Below are 25,540 nucleotides of genomic sequence, written 5' to 3' on the forward strand. Positions count from 1 at the left end.
GAATATATGAACAAACATTTAAATACAACTTGGTCTATGGATCCTCTCAATCTTCTTTTCTAGCTCAATTCCACTATTTTGTATCATCTGCTGAGACCTAGAAACATTTTCTACCGGAAACTGTCGGTGCTCACCCTGGCCTGTGACTCAGATCAGTGCCTCACTCAGCCAACATCAGAGTAACTTCTTTTAGAGAAGATGAGAGCTAACACAAAGACCCACAACTGGACAGTGTGCAAAACTAGAGATTTTGGAGCACTCAGTCCTAAATGGGATATCCTAATCACATCTCTTCCCTCAGTGTTCAAGGAGCTATTCAGAGGAGAAAATGGAAAATAAAGAACCAGAGGGCTTCAGGGGCGCAGAGGTGGCGGCGCCAGAAGCACAGAGGCGCAGCGGAGGCGGCGCCAGACGCACAGAGGCGCAGCGGCAGCGGTGGCAGCGCCAGACCCAAGCGGCTGGGACAGGCGTGCAATAAGGAGAGCAGATCGCCCTACTACAATTGAATCAAAGAGGTAGGCCTTTGGTTGGCCAGGTCACTGGCACAAGGGGAGCCTGGTCCTGTCCTGAAGATCCTTCGGAGGTGTGAGAGGGTTCTTGGCCTGCAGCAGGAACCACGAAAGAGAGTGAGGGCATTTTGTAAGCGGAGCCCTTGGCCAGCAGGGAAACCTGATCCGGTTTCTAAAGGATCCATTGGATAGGATCAATAGGAGGAGATGGGCAGGCGCCAAGGCAAGAACTCACCCAATAATCCAAAAAACAACATGAAAACATCAGAACCCAATGATCTTACAACAGAAGTATTTGAACAACCTAACACAGAAGAAGTGGAAAAAATCGACTTTATGAAGATAATAGAGTCCCTTAAACAACATGTAAAAAATGCCCTTATAGAAATGGATGAGAAGTATAACAAAAAGTTTGAAGAAATGAGTAAATACATACATGATACCCTGGGAAACCAAGAAAAAACCATCAAACAGGTAATGGAAACAGTTCAAGAATTGAAAACTGAAATGAAGGCAAAGAAGAAAATACAAACTGAGGACCAGCTGGATATGGAAAATCTAGGCCAACGAGCAGAGTCTACAGAAACAAGCATAATCAATAGAATACAAGAGCTAGAAGAAAGACTCTCAGATGCTGAGGACACCATAGAGAAAATAAACGAACAGATCAAAGAAAACAGCAAAGCCAACAAATTCTCAACACAAAACATTCAGGAACTATGGGACACAATAAAAAAACCAAACCTAAGAATAATAGGAATAGAAGAAGGAGAAGAGTCACAGCTCAAAGGCTCAGAAAATATTTTCAACAAAATTATGGAAGAAAACTTTCCCAACTTAAAGAAAGATATTCATTTAAATATTCAAGAAGCATACAGAACACCAAACAGACTGGATCAAAGAAAAACATCTCCTCGCCATATAATAATCAAAACACAAAATATACAGGTTAAAGAAAGAATATTAAGAGCTGCAAAAGAAAAAGGGCAAGTAACTTATAAAGGTAAACCGATCAGACTTACACCTGACTTCTCGATGGAAACTATGAAAGCCAGAAGGTCCTGGATAGAGGTTCTGCAGAAGCTAAGAGACCATGGATGCAAACCCAAACTACTATACCCAGCCAAGCTATCGTTCACTATCAACGGAGAAAACAAGACATTCCAGGATAAGAACAAATTTAAACAATACGTAGCCACAAATCCAGCCCTACAGAAAGTAATAGAAGGAAAATCGCAACCCAAGGAATCAAACACTGCCTACAATAACCCAGGCATCTAATGACCCTTCACGAGCACATCTCAAAGAAAGGAGACACACAATCTCTACTACCAAAAGCAATAAGAATAACCGGAGTAAACAACCACTGGTCATTAATATCACTTAATATTAATGGGCTCAATTCACCTATAAAAAGGCACAGGCTAAAAGATTGGATACGAAAACAGGATCCAACATTCTGCTGTTTGCAAGAAACACATCTCAACCACAAAGACAGGCACCTACTCAGAGTAAAGGGTTGGGAAAAGGTGTTTCAAGCAAATGGTCCTAAGAAAAAAGCAGGTGTGGCCATACTAATTTCTAACAAAACTGACTTCAAACTAAAATCAATCAGAAGAGACCGAGACGGTCACTTTATACTCATAACAGGAACAATTCATCAGGAGGACGTCTCAATCCTGAATATATATGCCCCCAATATAAAAGCACCTACTTATGTAAAAGAAATATTACTAGAACTCAAGGCAGACATCAAACCACACACACTAGTAGTAGGAGACTTCAACACACCTCTCTCTCCAAGGGACAGGTCAATCAGACAGAAACCTAACAGAGAATTAAGAGAATTATTGGAGGTAATGAAGCAAATGGACTTAACAGACATCTATAGAACATTCCACCCAAATAGGAAAGAATATACCTTCTTCTCTGCAGCTCATGGAACCTTCTCAAAAATTGACCACATACTCGGAAACAAAGGAAACCTCCACAGATACAAAAAAATATCAGTGTCCACCTGTGTATTATCAGATCATCACGGATTAAAGTTAGAAGGCAACAACCACGCTGCCCCCAAAAAACCGACAAACTCATGGAAACTGAACAGTCAACTACTGAACCACACCTGGGTCAAGGAAGAAATCAAGAAAGAAATTAAAGTCTTCCTTGAATTTAATGAAAATAAAGGGACAACATACTCAAACCTATGGGACACAATGAAAGCAGTGCTAAGAGGAAAGTTCATAGCACTAAGTGCCCACTTAAAGAAAACGGAGAATGCATACATTGGGGACTTAAAAACACACCTGAAAGCTCTAGAAAAAAAGAAGCAGACGCACCCAGGAGAAGTAGAAGACTGGAAATAATAAAACTGAGGGCTGAAATCAACAAAATAGAAACACAGAAAACAGTCCAAAGAATCAATGAAACAAAAAGCTGGTTCTTGGAGAAAATCAACAAGATCGACAAACCCCTATCCAAACTAATTAAACGACAGAGAGAGAACACGCAAATAAATAAGATCAGAAATGAAAAGGGGGACATAACCACAGACACAGAGGAAATTCAGAGAATCATTAGATCTTACTACAAAAGCCTGTATGCCACAAAACTGGAAAATACAAAAGAAATGGACATTTTTTTAAATAAGTATCATATACCAAAGCTAAACCAAGACCAGGTGAATGATCTAAATAGACCGGTTTCTCGCGAAGAATTAGAAATGGTTATCAAAAATCTCCCTTCGAAAAAAAGCCCAGGACCAGATGGTTTCAATGAAGAATTCTACCAGAACTTCCAAGAAGAATTAATACCTATACTCCTTAAGGTATTTCACAATATAGAATCAGAAGAGTCATTGCCAAATTCCTTTTATGAAGCTACAGTTACCCTGATACCAAAACCACAAAAAGACCCAACCAAGAAAGAGAATTACAGACCGATCTCACTCATGAACATCGAAGCAAAAATCTTCAATAAAATACTGGCAAACCGAATCCAAGAACACATAAGAAAAATTATCCATTATGATCAAGTAGGCTTCATCCCAGAGATGCAGGGCTGGTTCAACATACGCAAATCTATCAATGTAATCCACCATATAAATAAACTGAAAGAAAAAAACCATATGATCATTTCACTAGATGCGGAAAAAGCATTCGACAAAATTCAACACCCCTTCATGATAAAGATCTTGGAGAGAATAGAGATACAAGGGTCCTACCTAAATATAATAAAAGCTATTTACAGCAAGCCAACAGCTAACATTAAATTAAACGGAGAAAAACTCAAAGCCATCCCACTAAAATCAGGAACACGACAAGGATGTCCACTCTCGCCATTCCTCTTCAATATAGTGCTTGAAATTCTAGCAATAGCAATAAGACAACATAAGGAGATCAAGGGGATTCGTATTGGAAAGGAAGAAGTTAAGCTTTCGTTATTTGCAGATGATATGATAGTGTACATAAGCGACCCCAAAAATTCTACCAAAGAACTCCTACAGCTGATAAACAGCTTTAGTAACGTGGCAGGATACAAGATCAACTCCAAAAAATCAGTTGCCTTCCTATACACCAAGGATAAGGAAGCAGAGAGGGAAATCAGAGAAGCATCACCTTTCACGATAGCCACAAATAGCATAAAATACCTTGGGGTAACCCTGACCAAGGAAGTGAAAGATCTACTTGACAAGAACTATAAGTCTTTGAAGAAAGAAATTGAAGAAGACACCAGAAAATGGAAAGACCTCCCTTGCTCTTGGATTGGGAGGACCAACATAGTAAAAATGGCAATTCTACCAAAAGCAATCTATAGATTCAATGCAATCCCCATCAAAATCCCATCAAAATTCTTCACAGATCTGGAGAAGACAATAATCAACTTTATATGGAAAAACAAAAAACCCAGGAGAGCCAAAACAATCTTATACAATAAAGGTTTGTCTGGAGGCATTACCATCCCTGACTTCAAACTCTATTACAGAGCTACAGTATTGAAAACAGCTTGGTATTGGCATAAAAACAGAGAAGTCGACCAATGGAATCGAATAGAAGACCCTGACATTAACCCACAAACCTATGAACACCTGATCTTCGATAAAGGAGCTAAAAGTATACAATGGAAAAAAGAGAGCATCTTCAACAAATGGTGCTGGCAAAACTGGATGTCAATCTGTAGAAGAATGAAAATTGATCCATATCTATCACCATGCACAAAACTCAAATCCAAATGGATTAAAGACCTCAATATCAGTCCGAACACACTGAACCTGATAGAAGAGAAAGTGGGAAGTACTCTACAGCACATGGGCACAGGAGACCACTTCCTATGTATAACCCCAGCAGCACAGACACTAAGGGCATCATTGAATAAATGGGACTTCCTGAGGCTGAGAAGCTTCTGTAAAGCAAAGGACACTGTCACTAAGACAAAAAGACAACCCACTGACTGGGAGAAGATCTTCACCAACCCTGCAACTGACAAAGGTTTGATCTCCAAAATATATAAAGAACTTAAGAAACTAGACCGTAAAAGGCTAATCAACCCAATTATAAAATGGGGCACTGATCTGAACAGAGAATTCTCAACAGAAGAACTTCAAATGGCCAAAAGACACTTAAGGTCATGCTCAACTTCCTTAGCGATCAGGGAAATGCAAATCAAGACAACTTTAAGATACCACCTTACACCTGTCAGAATGGCTAAAATAAAAAACACCAATGATAGCCTTTGCTGAGAGGTTGTGGAGAAAGGGGTACACTCACCCATTGCTGGTGGGAATGCAAACTTGTGCAACCACTCTGGAAAGCAGTGTTTCGGTTTCTCAGGAAATTCGGGATCAACCTACCCCTGGATCCAGCAATACCACTCTTGGGAATATACCCAAGAGAGGCCCTATCATACAACAAAAGTATATGCTCAACTATGTTCATGGCAGCATTGTTTGTAATAGCCAGAACCTGGAAACAACCTAGATGCCCTTCAACGGAAGAATGGATGAAGAAAGTATGGAATATATACATATTAGAGTATTACTCAGCAGTAAAAAACAAGGACTTCTTGAATTTTGCATACAAATGGATGGAAATAGAAAACACTATCCTGAGTGAGGTAAGCCAGACCCAAAAAGAGGAACATGGGATGTACTCACTCATATTTGGTTTCTAGCCATAAATAAAGGACATTGAGCTTATAATTCATGTTCCTAGAGAAGCTAAATAAGGTGAATCCAAAGACAAACACATAGGCATCCTCAGGAATATTAACCTTCATCAGGCGATGAAAGGAGACAGAGACAGAGACCCACACGGGAGCACCGGACAGAAATCTCAAGGTCCAAATCAGGAGCAGAAGGAGACGGAGCACGAGCAAGGAACTCAGGACCACGAGGGGTGCACCCACACACTAAGACAATGGGGAAGTTCTATTGGGATCTCACCAAGGCCAGCTGGCCTAGGTCTGAAAAAGCATGGGATAAATCCGGACTAGCTGAACATAGCGGACAATGAGGAATACTGAGAATTCAAGAACAATTGCAGTGGGTTTTTGATCCTACTGCACGTACTGGCTTTGTGGGAGCCTAGGCAGTTTGAATGCTCACCTTACGAGACCTGGATAGAGGTGGGCAGTCCTTGGGCTTCCCACAGGTCAGGGAACCCTGATTGCTCTTCGAGCAGATGAGGCGGGGGTGGGGGGGGGGGGACTTGATCGGGGGAGGGAAATGGGAAGCGGTTGTGGGGACGAGGCAGAAATCCTTAATAAATAAATAAATTAAAAAAAAAAAGAACCAGAGGGCTTGATGACTCCAAAGAAATAGTGTCCATCAACCAGACACAATAGTATTGATGTGTATATGAATTCACAGAGAATGTGGCAGCAGAAACACAGCCTCTACAGGTTTAAGCCAGACTAGGTCCCCGAACTGAGATGGGGAAGTGAACTTGGCCTCCCACTCCCTATCAAGGAGTTATTTTCAGTTGACACCCGTTAGCAAAGGGAAAAATAGTTTTCTTCCATGGAGTCTCACTGGATATATTAATCATGCTTCAGGCAGGCCCCATGCTTGGCAGTAGATCGCCATCACAAAACAAACTCAATGGTATTTGGTATGTTTTAGAAATTTTGTCTCAAATTGCTTTGTTTGAGGTTTTTTTTTTGGTTTTTGGTCTTTTGCTTGCATATTTTGGTTTCTCTCTGTATATATGATTATATGTGTCTGTGAGTTTTGTATGAGTTTCTCGTTTTTTGTTTGATTTTTTTTTTTTTGCTTTTTGTTTGTTTTTTAACGAGATAAAGAAAAGACATTGCTTCACATTCCTTCAAGCTAGGGAATACTCCAGCTTTTTTCCTTTACATCCAAAGCTTATTAAAACGACAGAGCTACTTGAATTTTGGACAGTTCCTTTCCTGAAAAAACACACCAAGTACATTACCCAGATGGTGACCCCTGATGACTACGAGCTTTTAACTGAACTCCTATGGGAAACCATCTCTTCAGACCATTGCTTTGGTGGACATTTTTGAGACTAACAGTTTCTGCGATATGGACTATCACTGCAAATACAAATGATACTTGAATTAAATACAGTGATTGCAAACACTATAGAAAGCGGGTTATCTTTCTATCTTAAAGCAAATCCCATTTTTATTACATTAAACATCAAATTGCTATACGAGTGAACTATAGCCTCTGATAAATTACCTTCCCATCTTGGTTTTATCCTGGTAATTACCAGATTATATGCAAGATTGAAAACCATTAGTTTTCAGTGAAGCATTTTTCAGGAGTTAAGTATGGGAAATAATACATGTTTATTTATGGCCACCTTATTTTACCTCAACAATGTCATTTAAATTCTTCTTTTCCTGAGGTTATGCATATATTCCTTTTACTGAAAATATTATCTGTATCTGTATACATAATGAAAATAAATAAAATTGACTTAAGCCTACTTAACTGGCCCTTTATAAAGCAATTTCAATGTAGTCCATAAGGCTTTGGGATTTCTTTCAAACAATTTTTGAAGCTTAAACATATGTTGTGCCAAGTGCAAGTAGTATTTCTTCTTGAGGAAAGGGCATCACTATTTTTTTTTTTTTTTTTTTTTTGATTTTTCGAGTCAGGGTTTCTCCGTAGCTTTTGGTTCCTGTCCTGGAACTAGCTCTTGTAGACCAGGCTGGCCTCGAACTCACAGAGATCCGCTTGCCTCTGCCTCCCGAGTGCTGGGATTAAAGGCGTGCGCCACCACCGCCCGGCTGGCATCACTATTTTTTAAGAGAGGAAGGGAAATAATTTTAATTTGAACCCATTACAGTACTTAAAAAAAATGTCTGCCCCGATGAAATAATATGATTAAATATCAGTTAATTCCAAGACAATGAGGACACCTTTCTTGTTGCTCCATGTGGTTTGAATTCTCCACCTTACTCTCTTAAATGAAATGAATTATTCTCTATTGCAGCATGCTGCTTTTATTCCCTCTAGTAAGGTCCTTGTTCTATGCAATACTCAGGCTAGAAAAGATTCTATCAAAGTAATAAATCATTTTAATATCCCAGTTCTATGTTATATTATCTTCAAACTTTCATTTACTATGTATTTTATATTTTCCCATCCAAAGCTGCAGCAATATTTATAAATAACACGTCTATTTGGGTGCCTTATCGCAAGTTTAATATATGATCTCCATTTGCGGTTGCATAACAGGCACATCTACGTAGCCCTTATCAGACAGGCACAGCTATTTAGGGCTTCCATCTCATGTCACAGCACTAATAAGTGTTCTCTAAGCCTCAAATCTTATTTATTGACTATTATTATTTGCTTTGTGAATTTGGGAAGAACAATGATAGACTTTTTTTTTTAATTTCCTGAGTAATGAAGCAAAAATTTCAATTTAGTCAGGAACCAGCAATTTTGATGGTCAACATTTTTCATTCATTTCTCATTTTAATTCATCTTTAGCTCAATGAATTTTTCTTTCACTGTGACCCAAACTGTTGTTTATGATATCATTATTGATGGTGTGTATCTTTTGGATTCCTAATTCTCTTTTTCCAGGCTTGGATACATATTGGAAATAATATTCAAGTTCTTTCAGAAAGATACAAACTAAAATGTCAGCTGTGGAGATTAAGAAATAGACTTCTGCACTTCTATCTCCTTATTGATTCATCCAATGTATTTTTATATTTAAAAGTGGAAAGTTCTTCATTGATTTATGTTTAAAATCTTTGTTAGTGGATGCTTTTAAATGCTTTTCTGATTAATGTGTTGGATGTCAGTCTACTTTTTGCTTTTTTCTATGCCTACCCCTTGCTGTCCATTAACTCATAATGGATTCTCCTCTCTCTGCCACCCAAGCACTGGGATTATAGATACATGTTATCAAACCTGGCTATGTTTTTTTTTCACTTTAATATAGAAGGATTTGAGTTTTTGAGAGAACTCCAGCTGTAATCTTTGCATGGGTGTATATCAGACCTAAAACACAAACCTTTATCTAACTTTCCAATTCCAAGTTAAGAAAGACATTCCTTTATCTTCTTTCACCAAAACTTTTATAACTAGCATTTTTTTCTACATCATCATCATCACTGGGGTTTGGAAGTTGTAGATTTTGGATTCCATTTCTTAGAAAATTTTAAGAAAGTAGAGCAACTAAGGTTTTTAAAGATGTCATTATTTCTTACTAAAACATATTCTGTACAAGGGTAAAAAACTGGCAACAATTAGAATCTCATTTTATGAAACACAATAGAACCTTTACAAAGCCTCATAAGAGACTGGATTACAAGTTATCTGAGTTAACCAAGAATGGAATTCTGTGTAGTATGTGTAATCCTAAAATTGATCTTCTTAGGTATAGGAATCAGTAAAATTGTGGTTATATTTTATTTCAAAAAGATCACATATTCATTGAGTAAAGTTTGGAAAGCAGTTAATAAAGTATAAAATAAACTTAACTAACACCATGTCAACTGGGTGATCAAGGGGACAATGACTTGTCATTGCATGCATGTAATAGGAAGCATGCTCAACATATGGTGATACTGATACTTCAGTGGTCCTCTTCCCCAGCCTTCACACATCCAATCTAACATGAAAAAATATCATAAAATCTGAGCTGAAGGACCTCTGCCATGAAATAAAACCAATATTTTCAAAATGTTTTGAAGCCATCTAATATTGTACTTTGACACAGAATACAAAAGGGTGTGGATGAATGACACATAATAGAGAAAAACTGTGAGAAGTGTCAATATCAAAATTAATATGAAATTCAATTACTAGTAATTATTCATGCTGTTTTCCTGTTTGTGACAAAGGTGCCATTGCTACCTAGGATTTATTTTGTTTCTTAAGAGACAATATCATCATGTGTGGTGATGTGAATGAAATGTCCCATATAAATGTCAGACAATTGAATACTGGTTCCCAATTGAAACTATTTGGGAAGGGTTAGTAGTAGGTATCATTGGAGGAGGTGTGTAACTGGGGATGGATTTTGAGATGTCAAAAGGCTAAGATTACTTTGAGTTAGTATTCTTTGCCTCTTGTTTGTGGATGGAGTTGTGAGCTCTCAGCTGCTGCTCCAGCCACCTGTTACCAAGCCTTTGTGTGAAGACCGAAAAATACGAGCCTCTTTTCACCTTGTCTGAAGGTCAGAGAGGTTCAGCTCCCTCAAAGTTGTTGTTGCTCCACCCTGACCAAAGGTCAGAGAGTTGGAACGCACTTTTGTTCATTCAATGTTATTGTCTGTTTCTACCTGAAACAAAGGTCCCACCTTAATTTAGACCAGCGAGTTGTGCTTTCTTAAGGTTATTGTCAACAAGAGTAGCTAATATCCAGACCTTGTATTTCAGGTACTGAGAAGTGATCTGTTTCTAATTCAAACAAAAGTCTAAGGATCAAACTAAGTTCCTAATCCCTTAGGAAGATAAAAATGGATTCCACCCAGGGAGTGGTTTATCTACAGGATGTTTTGGTCTAGGGTGTGAGTGTTACTTGCCTTGTTCTAGCAATAGAATATTTAACTAAGAATGTAGCACACAATCCTTCAACTGGTTTGTTCATTTCCTTGTATCATCTTAATGCAGTTTTTTTTTTAAATCTTACTCCTACCTTTTGGGGTTGGGGTATTTAAGCAAATGAAAATTAAACATGGGCGATTTCAGTATTCACTTGAACTTCCTCTTGGTACTATCTTATTTTTCTGTCACGTCTTTGTTCTCTTAACTTACTTTTCTAATCCCCAGGCCCCTACCCTGGTAAGTGGTATACTTGTTGAAGCTGGTCTCTGAGACCTTTGCACTATAGATTCTAATCCTCTGGCACTTTAAGTCCAATTAAACACTTTCTTCCTAAATTGTCTTGGTCAGAATGTTTTATCATATCGATAAATAGTAAAGGAACTGAGACACTGTGTAGTCTAAGAAAAGTTTATGAGAATTCTTTGCCCTTATTTTGATAATTTCCTGTAAACTTAATAGTAATCTAAAATTAACCACTTATTTTGGAGAGGAAACAACATGGAAGAACAAATTGGTTCAGTTTCTTCATTTTATCAAAGAAGCAACTAAAACTAGCATAGTATTGCACCTTGGTTTTCTATCATAATCGCATTCTACCAAGCCACAATGCTTTTATCTTACTCAGCACCAAAAGAAGATGTGATTCATTGCTTCTATTCAATGGCATTTAATATAAAAGTAATTTAGCTGAAATACTGGGCTAATGAGGTCTTCGCTATGGGTTAAACTTTGTGACAACCAGTTGCTTTTGCATGGAGAGAAACTCTGGTTTTTGTCACAGAATACGTTTTCAAAGCTAATTTTGTCTATCCATCTCAAAAAAGTATAAGGGACACAACGAGAATACTATAAAAGCCTTCTAATGCAAATAAATATGTATCAGTACAATAATAAAAAACTTGTATATGGACATATATTATTATACTACATTACTGGGTCATATAAACTAAAGTCCTGCATGTAACACATACACATATTTACATACATAATATATATGCACATATATATTTAATTAGATTCATAGTTTCTAATTCTTTTTATTTAAATCTTAGCATTTCTATTAAAACTGATCAGTTTTATCCAAAGTCATTGTATACTAAAATATATGCTTCTCTTTAAACATGATTTTCTAAAGTTCATATAATATACGAAAATATATTTATATATTTTACATATATAAAAAATATATATGTGAAGATAAATATAAAATTATTCTTAGCATGTCCTGAAGTGATTTGCTATAATATCAGTAGATATGGAAAATTAATATGAAAATATTCTGATCTTATTATTTTATATTACTTAAAATTATAATTTTGACTATATATTTTATATAATAAATAAAGATCGTATGTTCAATATATAACATAGGTATAAAACTCTTTATAAATCAATAAAGAGCAGGTGAACCCTTCAATAGCAATAGACAAAATATATCAAAAAAGGAAAAAATGTAATTGAACAGTGGCAACTTAAAGTGTTTAACTGCAGTGAGAATTTTACAATATAACCAGGGGAAGTGATTTTAGCTAAATGGTGGGGTAACAGCAGAATCATTAATTTGAATGAGTATCCATGCTCAAAAATTCCTTTCTAGGAACTAATGAATTTAAGTCGATGATTAGAGAGCACTTCAGAAGTACACAGAGTTTCTTTTTTAAAAGATTCATAAAGATTATGGGAAAGATGGTTTCACATTATCTGCACCTTCGCCTGCTTTAAGCCCTTTCAGTTCACTGTGGATAGAGCTACTCTCTATGTTGGAAGAAAAAGGAGGATTGAGAACTGTCATTCTGGACTTCAGCACAAATGGATTCCACAAAGTCCTATTACCAAGTATGGTCACAACAGTTATGGTCTTGGCACCCTGCAGTGCCAGATAAATCCCTGTGTTCTAAGGCTGATTCTAAATAATCCAGGCACCAAGACATTCCTTCTAACTGGGAGATCATTGTGGCTCTAGGGTTTAGGTCAACATCTCCAAATTCAATTTCTAGACCTGCTTCTTTACAACTCAGGTTCCCAAAATTCCACTGTCCATTCTGACTACTATTGAAACAAGCTCAGTTTCCATATAAGCACCGTGCTGGCCCTTGGAACTCAGAATCTCAACTTCCAGTCCTGTCTTATGTTCCTAGCTCCCATTGCAGGCTAGCATGGCAGCTACTGAGTCAAGTACTAAGTCCAGCTCTTCAAACATTCGTGGAATAAGCTTGCCTGCAGAACCCCCCAAAACCATCTATGCATAATCTTTGAAAAATCAGACTGGGACAGAGCTGGGATAGTCTGTACATACTTAAAGGAAAAGCCAAAATTACCATGGATAATCAGGGAAGCAGAACAGGTCAAAAGAAACAAAAGAAACCATTTGTAAGTAGCAATACAGAAACAAGAATCCACAGACTCTTTGACAAAGAGTTGAAAATATTAACTTAAAGAACAATTAACAATAAGTGAGCACATGAACAAATAAAGCCATGAAGATAATAAAATAAGAACACTGTATGACGATTTACTGATATTTAAACCCTACTAAAAATTACCAAATGGGTTCTCTGGAAGTGGAAAATTTAAAGACTAAATGGAAAAATTGCATCAAAAGCTTCAACTGAAGAATTTTTCATGCAGACTGTATTGATGTGATCAAAAGCATATCATTTGAAAAAACTTATATAAAGACAAAGACTAAAAAGCCCACGGGATGTATGGGGTACCATCAAGTGAACCATTATATGCAGCATGAGAGTTGCAGTGGCAATGATAGATATTGAAGAGTTAAAAATCTTAAAGAGATGAAAAGATTTGTCAAAAAACTGGATCAAGAGTAGCCTCCAAGGTGCCATATTTATAAAACAGAACAGAAGAGAACAAAACAAACTGACTACCCTTCCTCCAAGCAGCCATGAATCTCAAATACTTCCTTAGCTATGGTTGGAACTTCATAAGTCTCCTTCTATCCATGCTGGTATTTTGGCTGGCTTGATCTTGTGCATGTGATGTGCATGCACGCAGTTAGAGCTGCTATGATCTCATGCATGCAAAGTATTTTTTTCTGTAGTCGTTCACTACCACTCTCAAAATCTTTCTGCCCACCCCCCCCACTCCAGTTGGTGATGATGCCTGAGCCATGGGAAGAAGGGACAAGGTGTTATTTTCTGATGTTCAACTTTGGCTAGTGAAAAGCCCTTTAACTGTGCCTTGGGCCATCTGTGGAAGCATAAATATTTCCTCGCTTCTTTTCTCTTCTAGAGGCCTAGAAATAAATGATTACTCATGGACATCTCAGTAGTTATGCATTTAGAAACCAAAGTTTGCATACAAGCCATGCTTATTGCTATTGGTGTGTGATTGCTTTTAATTCCTGTCAATGGATACAGCAGGAATTATATGTTGAGAAAAATTCTGCATTTTTTATTATTTATTTATTAAAAATTTCCACCTCCTCCCATCCTCCCATTTCCCTCCCACTCCCCCCAAAATTCTAGGTTTTATAATATGCTTTGTAAATATATATACACATAGTGCATTTCTAAACTTAAATGTATTCTTAGAAAGAAATAGGTAAGATGAAGAGGGAAGAGAGGGTGGAGAGAGTATTCTGACAGACTGGCAATATTTTTTTCTTTTTAGAAAAGAATCCCTATTTGGTTCTGGTGATTTTTGCATTATCTCTGGTACACTAAAGAAGAGAATAACTAACACAGTACTGAGTACTGAGAGTACTCAGTAAATATATAGACAAATGGCTGAACACACGTCTTGGTATGACAGTTGCTTCCATTTTTTTCAAGAGAAATAAAAAATTTCACGTTATCTAAAATATTATCGTAACATTTTTGTCTTAACTTTAAAATTATTTTTGACAGAATTTGACGAAGTTCTGCATGTGAAAGGTCAGACTTGCTTAGTTCTGCATCTTTCTCCCTGAGTTTCATGTTAGGAAGAGGAAGGCAAGAGAAGTTGTATATTTGAGGAGTGGAACATAAGGGAAGATAGAGACTGTGTACTTCAATATAGAAATAGAAGAGAAAAAACAGGCTGAATAGTAGCTGAACATTACCTTAGTCTTATTAGCAGTACTGTTTCTAAGATAGTCTGAGATCAATTTATTTTATCCAGATGTTCAAATTTCAAAAGATATGTATATTATAGTTACCTATAAAAACATGACTACATTGTTAAACTTTTCATGCTTGCTTTTATTTTAGGAAAAAGGATATCCCTACTATTTTATTATCATTTTATCAGTTTTTGAATGTGCATTTAATCATGCAGTCCTCACTGCTTTTTTTGCTGATGGGTCTTTTATACTTACTATTTCATTGATTAAAACAATAAGCTTTTGCCTATCATATATATATATATATATATATATATATATATATATATATATTCTGACTAACCCACAGGCAAGACTTAGACAGGAAACCTGAACTAAAAATGTACAGCAGACAAAAAGAGAAACCAGAGATACTAATGGCTTGTTTGGGTTTTGTTCAATCTTGAAACAGGCTATATTTTAGGCACGACAAAGAAAAGATCTATTTGTTCCATCTGGCTTCCAGATACTCCCACAACCTCATATGTTGGTAATCCTTAATGAATGCTATCTCTACAATGTCCTATATGCTAGTGTTTAAGCAAGTGTTACTATATATCCCAAAGGAATACTGAGTACATGGAATACTTTACTACATTGCTCCCAGCATAAATCTTGAACTCCAGAAATACCAACTAGTTCAACTGGGTTCAAAAATCATCTGACTCTACCTACTTAAACTTTCTGAAGCTAAGCCTTGGTACTGTGTGTGTGTGTGTGTGTGTGTGTGTGTGTAAAACAAAATAATCAATAAAAATATAACTTGGCTCTATGCTAATTGGTGGAGAAATTCACAAGCTCTTTGTCAGCTTGAAAGCATTTGGTTCATGAGCATCGTATGTCTGGAAGTAGCACATTGTCTACTTTTCATAAAGCCACAAAGAATAAAAGTTCCATTTTTATTCTTAGTACATACAACTTATCCTCCTCATCCACTGGTTTTGAATCTGTGGATTCCATTAATTATGGTATAAAATTCCTGCAGAAAAATTGTAGTTTTTCTAAATCTGTTAAGACTTTTTACTTTTTGCTCTCTAAACAGTACATGGTAGCAACCTTATGGATTCCATTTCTATTACATTAAAAGAATACTGGAATTATACGTAGGAAGTGGTCTCCTGTGCCCATGTTTTGTAGAGTACTTTCCACTTTCTCTTCTATCAGGTTCAGTGTGTTTGGACTGATATTGAGGTTTTAATCCATTTGGACTTGAGTTTTGTGCATGGTGATAGATATGGATCTATTTTTATTCTTCTACAGATTGACATCCAGTTTTGCCAGCACAATTTGTTGAAGATGCTCTCTTTTTTCCATTGTATACTTTTTGGATGCTCACCTTACTAGACCTGGATAGAGGTGGGTGGTCCTTGGGCTTCCCACAGGTCCGGGAACCCTGATTGCTCTTCGAGCTGATGAGGGAGGGGGACTTAATCGGGGGAGGGGGAGGGATGTGGGAGGCGGTGGCAGGGAGGAGGCAGAAATCCTTAAATAAATAAATTAATTAAAAAAAAGAAGTGAGGTAATAGAGTCAACTAAAAGGGGAAAAAAAGAATACTGGAAGACAGAAGTCGGTTATGTGAAAACACTGCCACTTTACAAATGAGCTTGAGCATCAGCAGATGTTGGTATCTTCTGTGGAATCTCATGACCAATTCTCCCTGTACAGAAAGATAGAATTCTACTTGATTCTAGGTTTTTGACAGCTGGCCTCTCTTCATCACCCACTTTTATATGTTAGAAGATTAATATTAACTTGTTCTTTTTTGTTTTGAGAGGAAAAGTACACAAAATCTTTTATCTGCTCCTCTGATAGTTTTCTTCCTAGCTCCTCCATTTTGTGACTTAATTCTGCAAATTATTTCCTAGTTTACTGTGCACAGAATAAAAAACAAACAACTATGTGGTGTTATTTGTCATGCTAATACTTATGTTAAATTGAAATTAAACTTCCAAAATTAAAAGGAATCTAGATTTATTCCTTAAATGAAGTAAAGATACACTGAAATAAGAGCTTTGTCTCGAGCAGCAACAACCAAGCTACTTGAATTGATAAAACACAAGACTATTGAAGGGCAGAATCTATCTCTTCTGAAGCAGGTGGCACGGTAGCACAGAATGCTTGCTGTCAAAATCACCTTTCTATTGATTTCTAGCAGATATGCAACTAGTTTATCCACTACCTCCTAGGTTCTATGCACATGCACTAATCTGTACTGTATAGATTATTTGATCTGAACATTGGTCTCCTTTAATGAGAAAGAAATGAAATGTTCTTTACAAAGTACAAAGTTTTATGCATTTGCTAGCAGTTAAATTTTTCCTGTTGTCACATTCAACCCAGTATCAGGCAACTGTGAAGCCAATCATTAGAAACTCTCGTGGTAGTCAATTTCTTTAAAAGTCAGCTGCAACAAGTTTTATAATGTCTGCAATAACTAGATTGGCAATGTTCTAATGAGATTTTCATCAGAAGAAAATCCCAGTGGGTCATCTTGCACCCTTTTAATATATTCATTATTGTCCCATAGACAGAAATAGAAGAACCAAGAGAGGGATTCTTGTGAATCCATACCGTGATATGGATTTCCATGTAGTGCTGTTATTTACCTGCTCCCTGTACATCAGTATAACAATATTTAACGCTGCGTTCATGAAAGACTACATTGTAGGATCAAATGGAGCAAGTATTAAAGTCTTCTCAAAACAAATGACTCATATGGAAAATGCTTTAAGTAAGTCCAAAATAAATCAGGAAACTACATTTGGTACTCTGTGTCTTATACCCAAGACTTCGCTATATTCTTCTTTTGATATTTTCCTTCCCACTAAAATTTGCCTTTAGTCTGAGTGTTTCAAAAGTTTTATCACCAGCATCTATCGTATTACTAAGCTTTTTTTTCTTCTTCTTGTGTTTGCCTTGTAAGTCTCTATATTTGTACACAAAACAGTCTCTATGTCCCTTAATTACACTTCTGAAGCTTCTTTTTATTTACTTCGACTTTTTACAGATATTTTAGTCTCAGAAGCAATGTTTGCTCCTAAAACTTCCTGAGAATGCTAAGAAACTTTCACTAATGTAAAAGTATTAGAAACCTGAACTAATAATTTTAAAATGTTTTTTTGACTCATTGAACAATAGCTACAAACTATTACATTTAACATAAAGGTCATATTTTATGTTAATTACATTTAGAAAATTCATACACTTAATGAGAAGACTATAATTGCTCTATAGTTTTGAAAATCTTTTTAAATGGTTGGTGTAAGGAAGAAAGTTGTGTTCTCATATCTAATCCTCCATGTGGTCTCTTACAGTGTTACATGTAAGGTAGCTTCTAGAAAAATGACAGTACCTACTGAGAGAATTGTCATGAGAAGGATTCATACTTGATTTTGGCATGATGAAAAGAATCTCAGTTTATGAACTCCTGACAGGTCTTAGGATCCCTGGTGGTCCCCAGCCTACTAATGGAGAGCCAAAATTCCACCCACATATAGTATTCAATGGCTTTCTTGCAGTCACCCAGGTTGCTTCTTCTTAGTCAACTTATCAGACCTCTTGAATATCAATGTTCCCTGGAGCACTACCTTTCATGCTCTTTTCCCTCTTGTCCATCTCCTGCAGTCTTGGTATCTCCTAAAGTAGATATTTCCAAACTTTCAGCATCATATAATTAAATGAATACTAAATGTCTTTATCTTCACATCTATTGTTATCTCAAAAGTTCTTCCTTATATTGTCTTTTTTTAGACAAAAAAGGTTGAAATTTGTTCCTCAGAATGACTCAGTGTAGCTAATTGTCACATTCCTTATCTCTCATGGTTATATTTGTGGTGAGAACTTGGCACATTAGTATTTTCATTAGAACACTGTGTTTTTAACTATAATGTCCATTGTTGTATAATGGATCTGCCACATTTATTACTCCTATCTTACTCATAAAATTTTGTATCCTTTGGCCAACGCATCTACAGACCTCTTTTCAATCACTGCAGTCCTCGGTAACCACATTCCACATGAATGAGTTCATGGAGTATTCATCTTTCTGACTGTGGCTTATATTGTTTAACAAGATAGTCTTTAGAATCATCCTTTTTTTGCAAATGATATAATTTATTCCTTTTATATAGCTTACTAGCACTTCCTTACCTACATGTAATACTTATCCATTCAGTCATCCATGGGCACTTAGGTGGATTCAATGTGTAGGCTATTGTGGATAGTATTACTGTAACTTGGGAGAATAAATGTTTAAGAAACTTAATTTCTTCTATTATATACCCAGGAGTACTGAGGCTGGATCTCACTTTTCAGGATTTTGAGGACCTGGACACCAATTTCCATAATGGTTCTGCTAACTTGTATCCAATTAACAATGTGTAAGGGTTCTATTTTTTATATCCTTACAATCACTTGCTTTCTTCAGTCTTTGATAACAGTAACCCTTCAATCTTTGATAACATTAAGGTGATATCTCGTTGTGATTTTCATTTGCCTTTCCCGAATAATATTTTCTTTCTTTTCTTTTTTAGTTTCAGTGTTTGACTTTGGTAGTGGCATAATGTTGGAGTAAGGTTCTAAGTATTTTTTCTTCATTTTTTAAAAATTGGAGCACTGGACTGGGCTCCCAAGGCCCAGATGTAGAGCAGAAGGAGGGAGAACATGAGCAAGGAAGTCAGGACCACGAGGGTTGTGTCCACTTACTGAGACGGTGGGACTGATCTAATGGGAGCTCACCAAGGCCAGCTGGACTGGGACTGAACGAGTATGTGATCAAACTGGACTCTCTGAATGTGGCTGATAATGAGGACGGACCGAGAAACCAATGATAATGACACCGGGTTTTGATCCTACTGCATGTACTGGCTTTGTGGGAGCCTAGTCTGCTTGGATGCATAACTTCCTAGACCTGGATGGAGGGGGAAGGGCCTTGGACTTCCCAAGGGCAGGGCACCCTGAGTTCTCTTAGGACTGGAGAGCGAGGGGAAGGGGGAGTAGGGGGAGTGGAAGAGAAATGGGAGGATAGGAGGAGGTGGAAATTTTAAATAAATAAATAGAAATAGAGTCCTTTGGAATAAACCTTGGAGTGCTACAGATGAAAAAAAAATGCTGTAAGAAGACATCGTTATTTCTTCTTTAAATGTTTGGTGGAATTTAGCCATAAAGTTACCTTATGCTGGCCTTCACTCTGATGGGAGACTGCTATGTTACTGCCTTATTATTCTTCATTGGTTTATTCAGCTATTTCTGTGATTTGTAATTCAGTACTGGTAGAAAATATCCATCAAGGAACTTCTCCCTTTTAGATTATTCAATTTATTGATACATAATTTTTCATAATAGTCTTCTATGATCATTTTTATTTATTTTTTATCTCATCCTTTCATATTTTACCTTGGGGTGTAGAAGCATCATGAGCTAATCTAATCCAGAGAATAGCGATGATTCTCTTCTGTCACATTAAATAAGTGATGAAGTCAAATATGTTTTATCTCCTCAGTACTTCTTAATTTTCCATCCTTTATGCCCAGAAGTTAATGCTCTCACATCACTCATAAGCATTGATATTGTAGTCTCCTAATTTGTCTTCATGACCTCAACTTTAAAATTGCTATAATTTTGCCTGCTAACCCCAACTCCAATAGTTTCTTTAAGCTTGCTTTATCAGTGTAAATCTCATCAAATAATTGCCTTGACTTAATTAAAAACATGTAAACCTCCATTTGTTTTTGGAATAAACTTTATCTCCATACTGTTACTTAAAATGCCTGTCATGATCTGCCCCCATTCATCATCCTTATTTTCTATAGGACTCTGGTAACCTTTATTGTTCCCTGATTTACAGGCATTGTATATTTATCTTCACTGATCCACATTTGTATTCACCCCTCTTTAAAAGGAATAGAGCTCAAGACCAAACATAATTTCTCAGATTCTACAATGTTACCTCTTAATGGTAACTGTAACAAATCTGACATTTGCTTGGTGAAATTGGTCTTTCCCCTTTCTGGCTGCTCTATATGAAGCTGTTGTCCCATTTCTGAAGTATAAAATGTTTTAGTATGTCATCTGTTTAAAAGCCATTGCTCTAATTTAGTTTACTCTTAGTCACCTCAGAGAAGGATAGCTTAGCAACTTATGTAATGTGGGTCTAAAAATATCCACATAGCATCTCTCTATATATATTACACATAATTTGGATGGGAAGAAATTGTAATAAATAGGAGCAATATGGCATCTTCCAGAAATAAAAGGAAATAATTTACTTTAAAGTCATATAGTTCTTGAGAAATATTTGGCTCTATCATTTTCAGCTCTTTCTACTCCACCATAATAATAGCAATAGAAATTAGGGCAATTTGGACAACTATAAAGGACCAGATGAAAGCACTAAAATAAGTGTTACTCAAATTTTGATGTAGTGAAGAATGTGCTCTCTTGAATAGTTTTATTCATAAACCATAGTTCAGAGAAAAGAACTGCATATTTTACCTTTTCCAAATGCTCTATTGTTAATATCTGTCTGATTTACTTTTCATATGTGGAACATATAGTGTACCATGGTGAGATTTACAGAATTTAATCTTTTAATCTCTACTGTTTGTCACTTGCGGCCTCTGCTGAAGGTGGCACAAATCATTATTAATTTCATGGCAAAATCAAAAGGATCATCCATGTCATTATCGGATGCTATTGAGTCTGAGAGCTAGAAAATTCTCCTTGATTTGTTCAATGCAACAGCCCATTTGACCCCAGATACAATGTATTCATGAGTTTCTACTGCCTCTGAGTTTCTATTGCTGCTTATAGGAATTGCTGACTTTGTAGAAATTTGATCAAAACATCAAAGATTGCAGAGAAACTGTGTTCGTGCCCTTCAAACCATTGATGGAGTGCCTTAACCTCGCCTTCTCTTGATGCCTTGCATATGGTCATCTGTCTTCCTGACTACTACTTCATATGGCTTATTTGTAAATTCAAGCAAATGTGTTTCTGACTGGCACTGATACATCACTGATGCCAGCATATCAGAGAGGATGAAGCATAAGGAAGCATTTTTTGATTCAGATGGAAAATATTTCAGATTTATGAGGAAGTCCTGACAATAGCCGTTCCATGATATCTTCATATAATCAGTATCTCTCCATTCCTCTCTTTACCAAATTTTATGACTTCAAAACTTATTCAAAGGACTTATTTTCTTGCTGATCTCAAAGGTATAGTGGGTAGATGTGAAGCAAGAGCTGCTTGGCTGAACACCTTACCTCTGGCTTTTCACATACTCGATTTCTACTGCTTTCCAATGACCACTTACAGAGGCATTATGCGCAGAACACCTATTGATGTCCCACTGATATTGATGTGATTTTCCCTGGTGGATTGAGGGCAAGCCAGCATATAGTCATTAGTATGTAAAAGTTACGTATAATGGATAATAGAGGAAAATGAAATAGCAGAAGGGAATTTGCACAGGAAACAGAAGCAGTAAACAGTTTCAGTGAAAGATTTTCTTGGGTTATACAGCAAATGCAAAGGGGATTGAAAAAAGATGACTCTTACAGACTCAGAAAGAGTGGAGGGTGAAATGGTTTCATATTTTGAAGTATAATACGGTTTTATTTCAGCCACAGAAAGCCATTTAAAAATAATCTTATATAATATAGTTCTTATGTGGCATCTTTCACCTGAATGTGTATTTATGAATTCTTATGTTACTTTTCTGAGATGGTCAGCAATAGGGCAGTAATAGGATAAATCTAAGAAGACAGTGTTTTTTTTTCAGTACTTGGTTTTGAACCAAAGGTCTCAAACATGCTAGGCAAGCACTCTACCATTGAGCTGTATAACACCCAGCTTCCGGAAGAGGGTTTTACAAATTTATCTAAAGCCATATAATACCCAGGTCATGATGGAGCAAAGAAGAAAGTCACAGTGTTTGCAATAAGCATTTCCTTTTAAACCCATGCAATGCTATTAGCATTTTGAATGAAATGTTTTGCAATTGGAAAATCTCACAGTAAATATTTTCAAAAGACACCTCTTAACCAATCAAACTACTTAGTTCCACTTACCATCACAGAAGATCACTTGATATGTCTAGTTAAATTTTAAAACACCCAGGTAGATTTATTTACTAAACTACAATGTTTACTGGTATGAAAAAAGGAAGCGAGGTCTAATGCTAAAAGCATGTTTTAGGGAATTCATTTCATCATTAAAAAGTAAAAGAACCGTGAGCAATAAGCTTAATTATTAGAACCCATGAATGATGATAACAAATGGAAGTTAAAATTCTAATATTTTTAACTATTATAAACTACTTTCTACATTTATCCCCTTTTCAATTACTTTAATTTTTATGAATTTATTTATTTCTACTCCTAATCCTATTATGGGTATCATTTTAAGCATATTATCAGGTTAGTAAATGGAGATCTAAACAGATTAAATGATTCACTCAAGACAAAGTGCTAGTAAATAGGAGAGATTTAAAAATCTATGTTTATAACTGTTGTAGTATGTTACCTTACTATCCTGTCAAATTGATATTCTATATAAAATATCACTCCTTGAAATGACTAAAAACCATGCATTCATTAACAAAATGAAAAATAATCAAACACACCTCAGACTATAAAATAAAATTTGTGACATGGCCATCACATCATAATAAAATTTTTAAAAGACAGATTGAATCATAATTTAAACTTATTAACACACACTCTCATATTACCTGAATTAATTTGCTTTAGAGGTTATGTCTTGTATATAAGACATTATTTCTGTGTAGTAAACTGGACAGAAACAAACACATCTAACACTAAATTGATTTCAACATTCTAAAGTTGAGCAAGAACATTTTGAGGAGTCTTGATGGTACTGCAACATTTCAGATTACTCATTATTTTGAATATTTTATTTTTAAACACTTATTTACAAAGTTTGTGTGCATGGGTTGGGAACCTATGTCATGGAGTGTGTGTGGAGGTCCTCGGACAACTTGCAGGGTAATGTTCTCTACTTCCTTAAAATGGGTTCTGGGGATTGAACTCTGATATTTCAGCTTTCTAGCAACTGCCGTTTCAATGCTAAGCCATTTTCTAGTCCTCATCCTTTATTTTGAGTGATTTCATATTAAAGTCATATTGGAACTGCGATTCTTCTTGATCCTTTCATTCCCTCAAAAGTATTTCTCATTGCAGGTCATTTTAAATTAAATAAATATACAATCTGAGTATTCAATGAAACCTAATATAAAGAAAATAATTTTGATACAAGAAACCATTGTCCATGTTTACTGGAATAGGAATTGTTTGATGGCAATTTTTGAAGCAAGAATCATGGACATCAGCAGAGGCTATGTGCCTTGATTGCTGACACTCCAGTAACATCTTGCAAAAACTATCTGTTGTTTTCTTACCTCTTCCTGTTTCATGGCTCCTATAGAAACTGGTTATGTAAAAACTATCTGTTAATGCTTTAGAAAATTGGAACCAATCAAACTTGCTTTGTTTTTTACAAGTATATGAAAATCTAAATATCATTTTTAACCACTTCTCAGAATCATATTCTTTATATCTTAGTAAATAACCGTGCTTCAGTTGGGAAGTGGAATTTCAGGTTAAACTGAAAAGAAGTTGTTAGTGACATATCTAGATTGTTCTCTTTTTTAATCATGATATTTCATTCATCATTGGGACAAGGCTTTCAAAAAACACGTGTTTCTTAAATTATTTACATTTTAAACTGGCAGAACCATTCAAGCAAGGAAATTAACATTCAGTCAAAATAAAATGCCATCCAGAAAAATCAATACAATTTTCTATTAAGTGTGGGTGACTAATTAGAGTGACCAAAGAAGAACATTTTTTTCCTTAAAAGTGGTAAGAATGCACACAGTTACGCTCCAAAACTCAAGAACCACATACTTTTCAGCTTCTTGTGAAAATAAGGCTATCTGTTTTGGTTCTTATGAATTCTTGGGAAGACACTGCACTGAATTTTCTGAAAGCTCCCAAGTGCTTTAATGAAATTGCTACCTGAAAAACTGTGTAGCCATCTTACTGTGTACTTATAATTTAAGAAGCTATTGTAGATTAGTACTTATGACTGCTAATGAGAAAACCATAACAACCTTTTAATTGAAAGGAACATGGCTAACTACAGCAAGTGCAATCAATAAGACTGTCTTAGTAGTATAAATATTTCTTCTCAAAGTGTTCTTTCTACTCCAACAGCAGTATTTAAGGTTGGGAATGAAAAAAAAAGAACTAGGAATCCATTTGTTATTACAACACTTAATTATGCTACAAATCTGTGCATCTCAGCACTGAGAGTGAATTCTTCCAAACCAAACAATCTTCGGTTAAAAAGAAAACTCATATAAAGGACTTACCAATTACATAGGCTAGTAACAAGGCCAAAGTCACTGTGATTGCGGTAGCGCTCAAGGCTGTGCACTTCCAATTGCAGCATCTATACGGTTTGTTAAAAGTGAAGGCAGGTCGGGAAAAGGTGCTCCGAGGCAGCGGCCTGGGAGGTGGTGAGTAGACAGTATTGGATGTCAGTGGGTAGTTCTGACTGGCTGCACTGAAGATTGCAGAGGAACCAGATCCGTGTTTGAACAGGAAATGCCTAATGGAGAAAACCAGAGAAGTTCCCCTGTAAATACCAGAGCCAATTTCTATAAACCCCACAAACTCTACAAATTTCAAAGCATCATACTATGACAAATCTCACCAGACCTGGAAAGGCTAGACAAAAATTTCAGGTAATCCAGTGGCAAATGAATTGTCTTTGGTATTTTTTTTTCATTTCTTCTTCTCTTCCTCCCCATCTCTGCCACTCTGTCCCTTCCTCAATCCCTCCTTTCCTTGCTTTCTTGATTACTAGTAA

The 25,540-nt window shown here is 36.2% G+C and overlaps 1 protein-coding gene across 1 annotated transcript in view; it reads right to left on the bottom strand.

Annotated features, from left to right (window-relative positions):
• Tenm1 (teneurin transmembrane protein 1) overlaps positions 1-25,540 on the bottom strand; it is a 577,348-nt gene that overhangs the window by 272,128 nt on the left and 279,680 nt on the right. The window contains 1 exon segment of the mRNA XM_041639938.1: positions 25,041-25,279. Within this exon segment, the coding sequence (XP_041495872.1) occupies positions 25,041-25,279 (239 nt within the window).

Source organism: Microtus oregoni, unplaced genomic scaffold (genome assembly GCF_018167655.1).
Source record: "Microtus oregoni isolate MIOR12 unplaced genomic scaffold, Mior012 000061F_ref0000440, whole genome shotgun sequence".
Lineage (NCBI taxonomy): Eukaryota > Metazoa > Chordata > Mammalia > Rodentia > Cricetidae > Microtus > Microtus oregoni.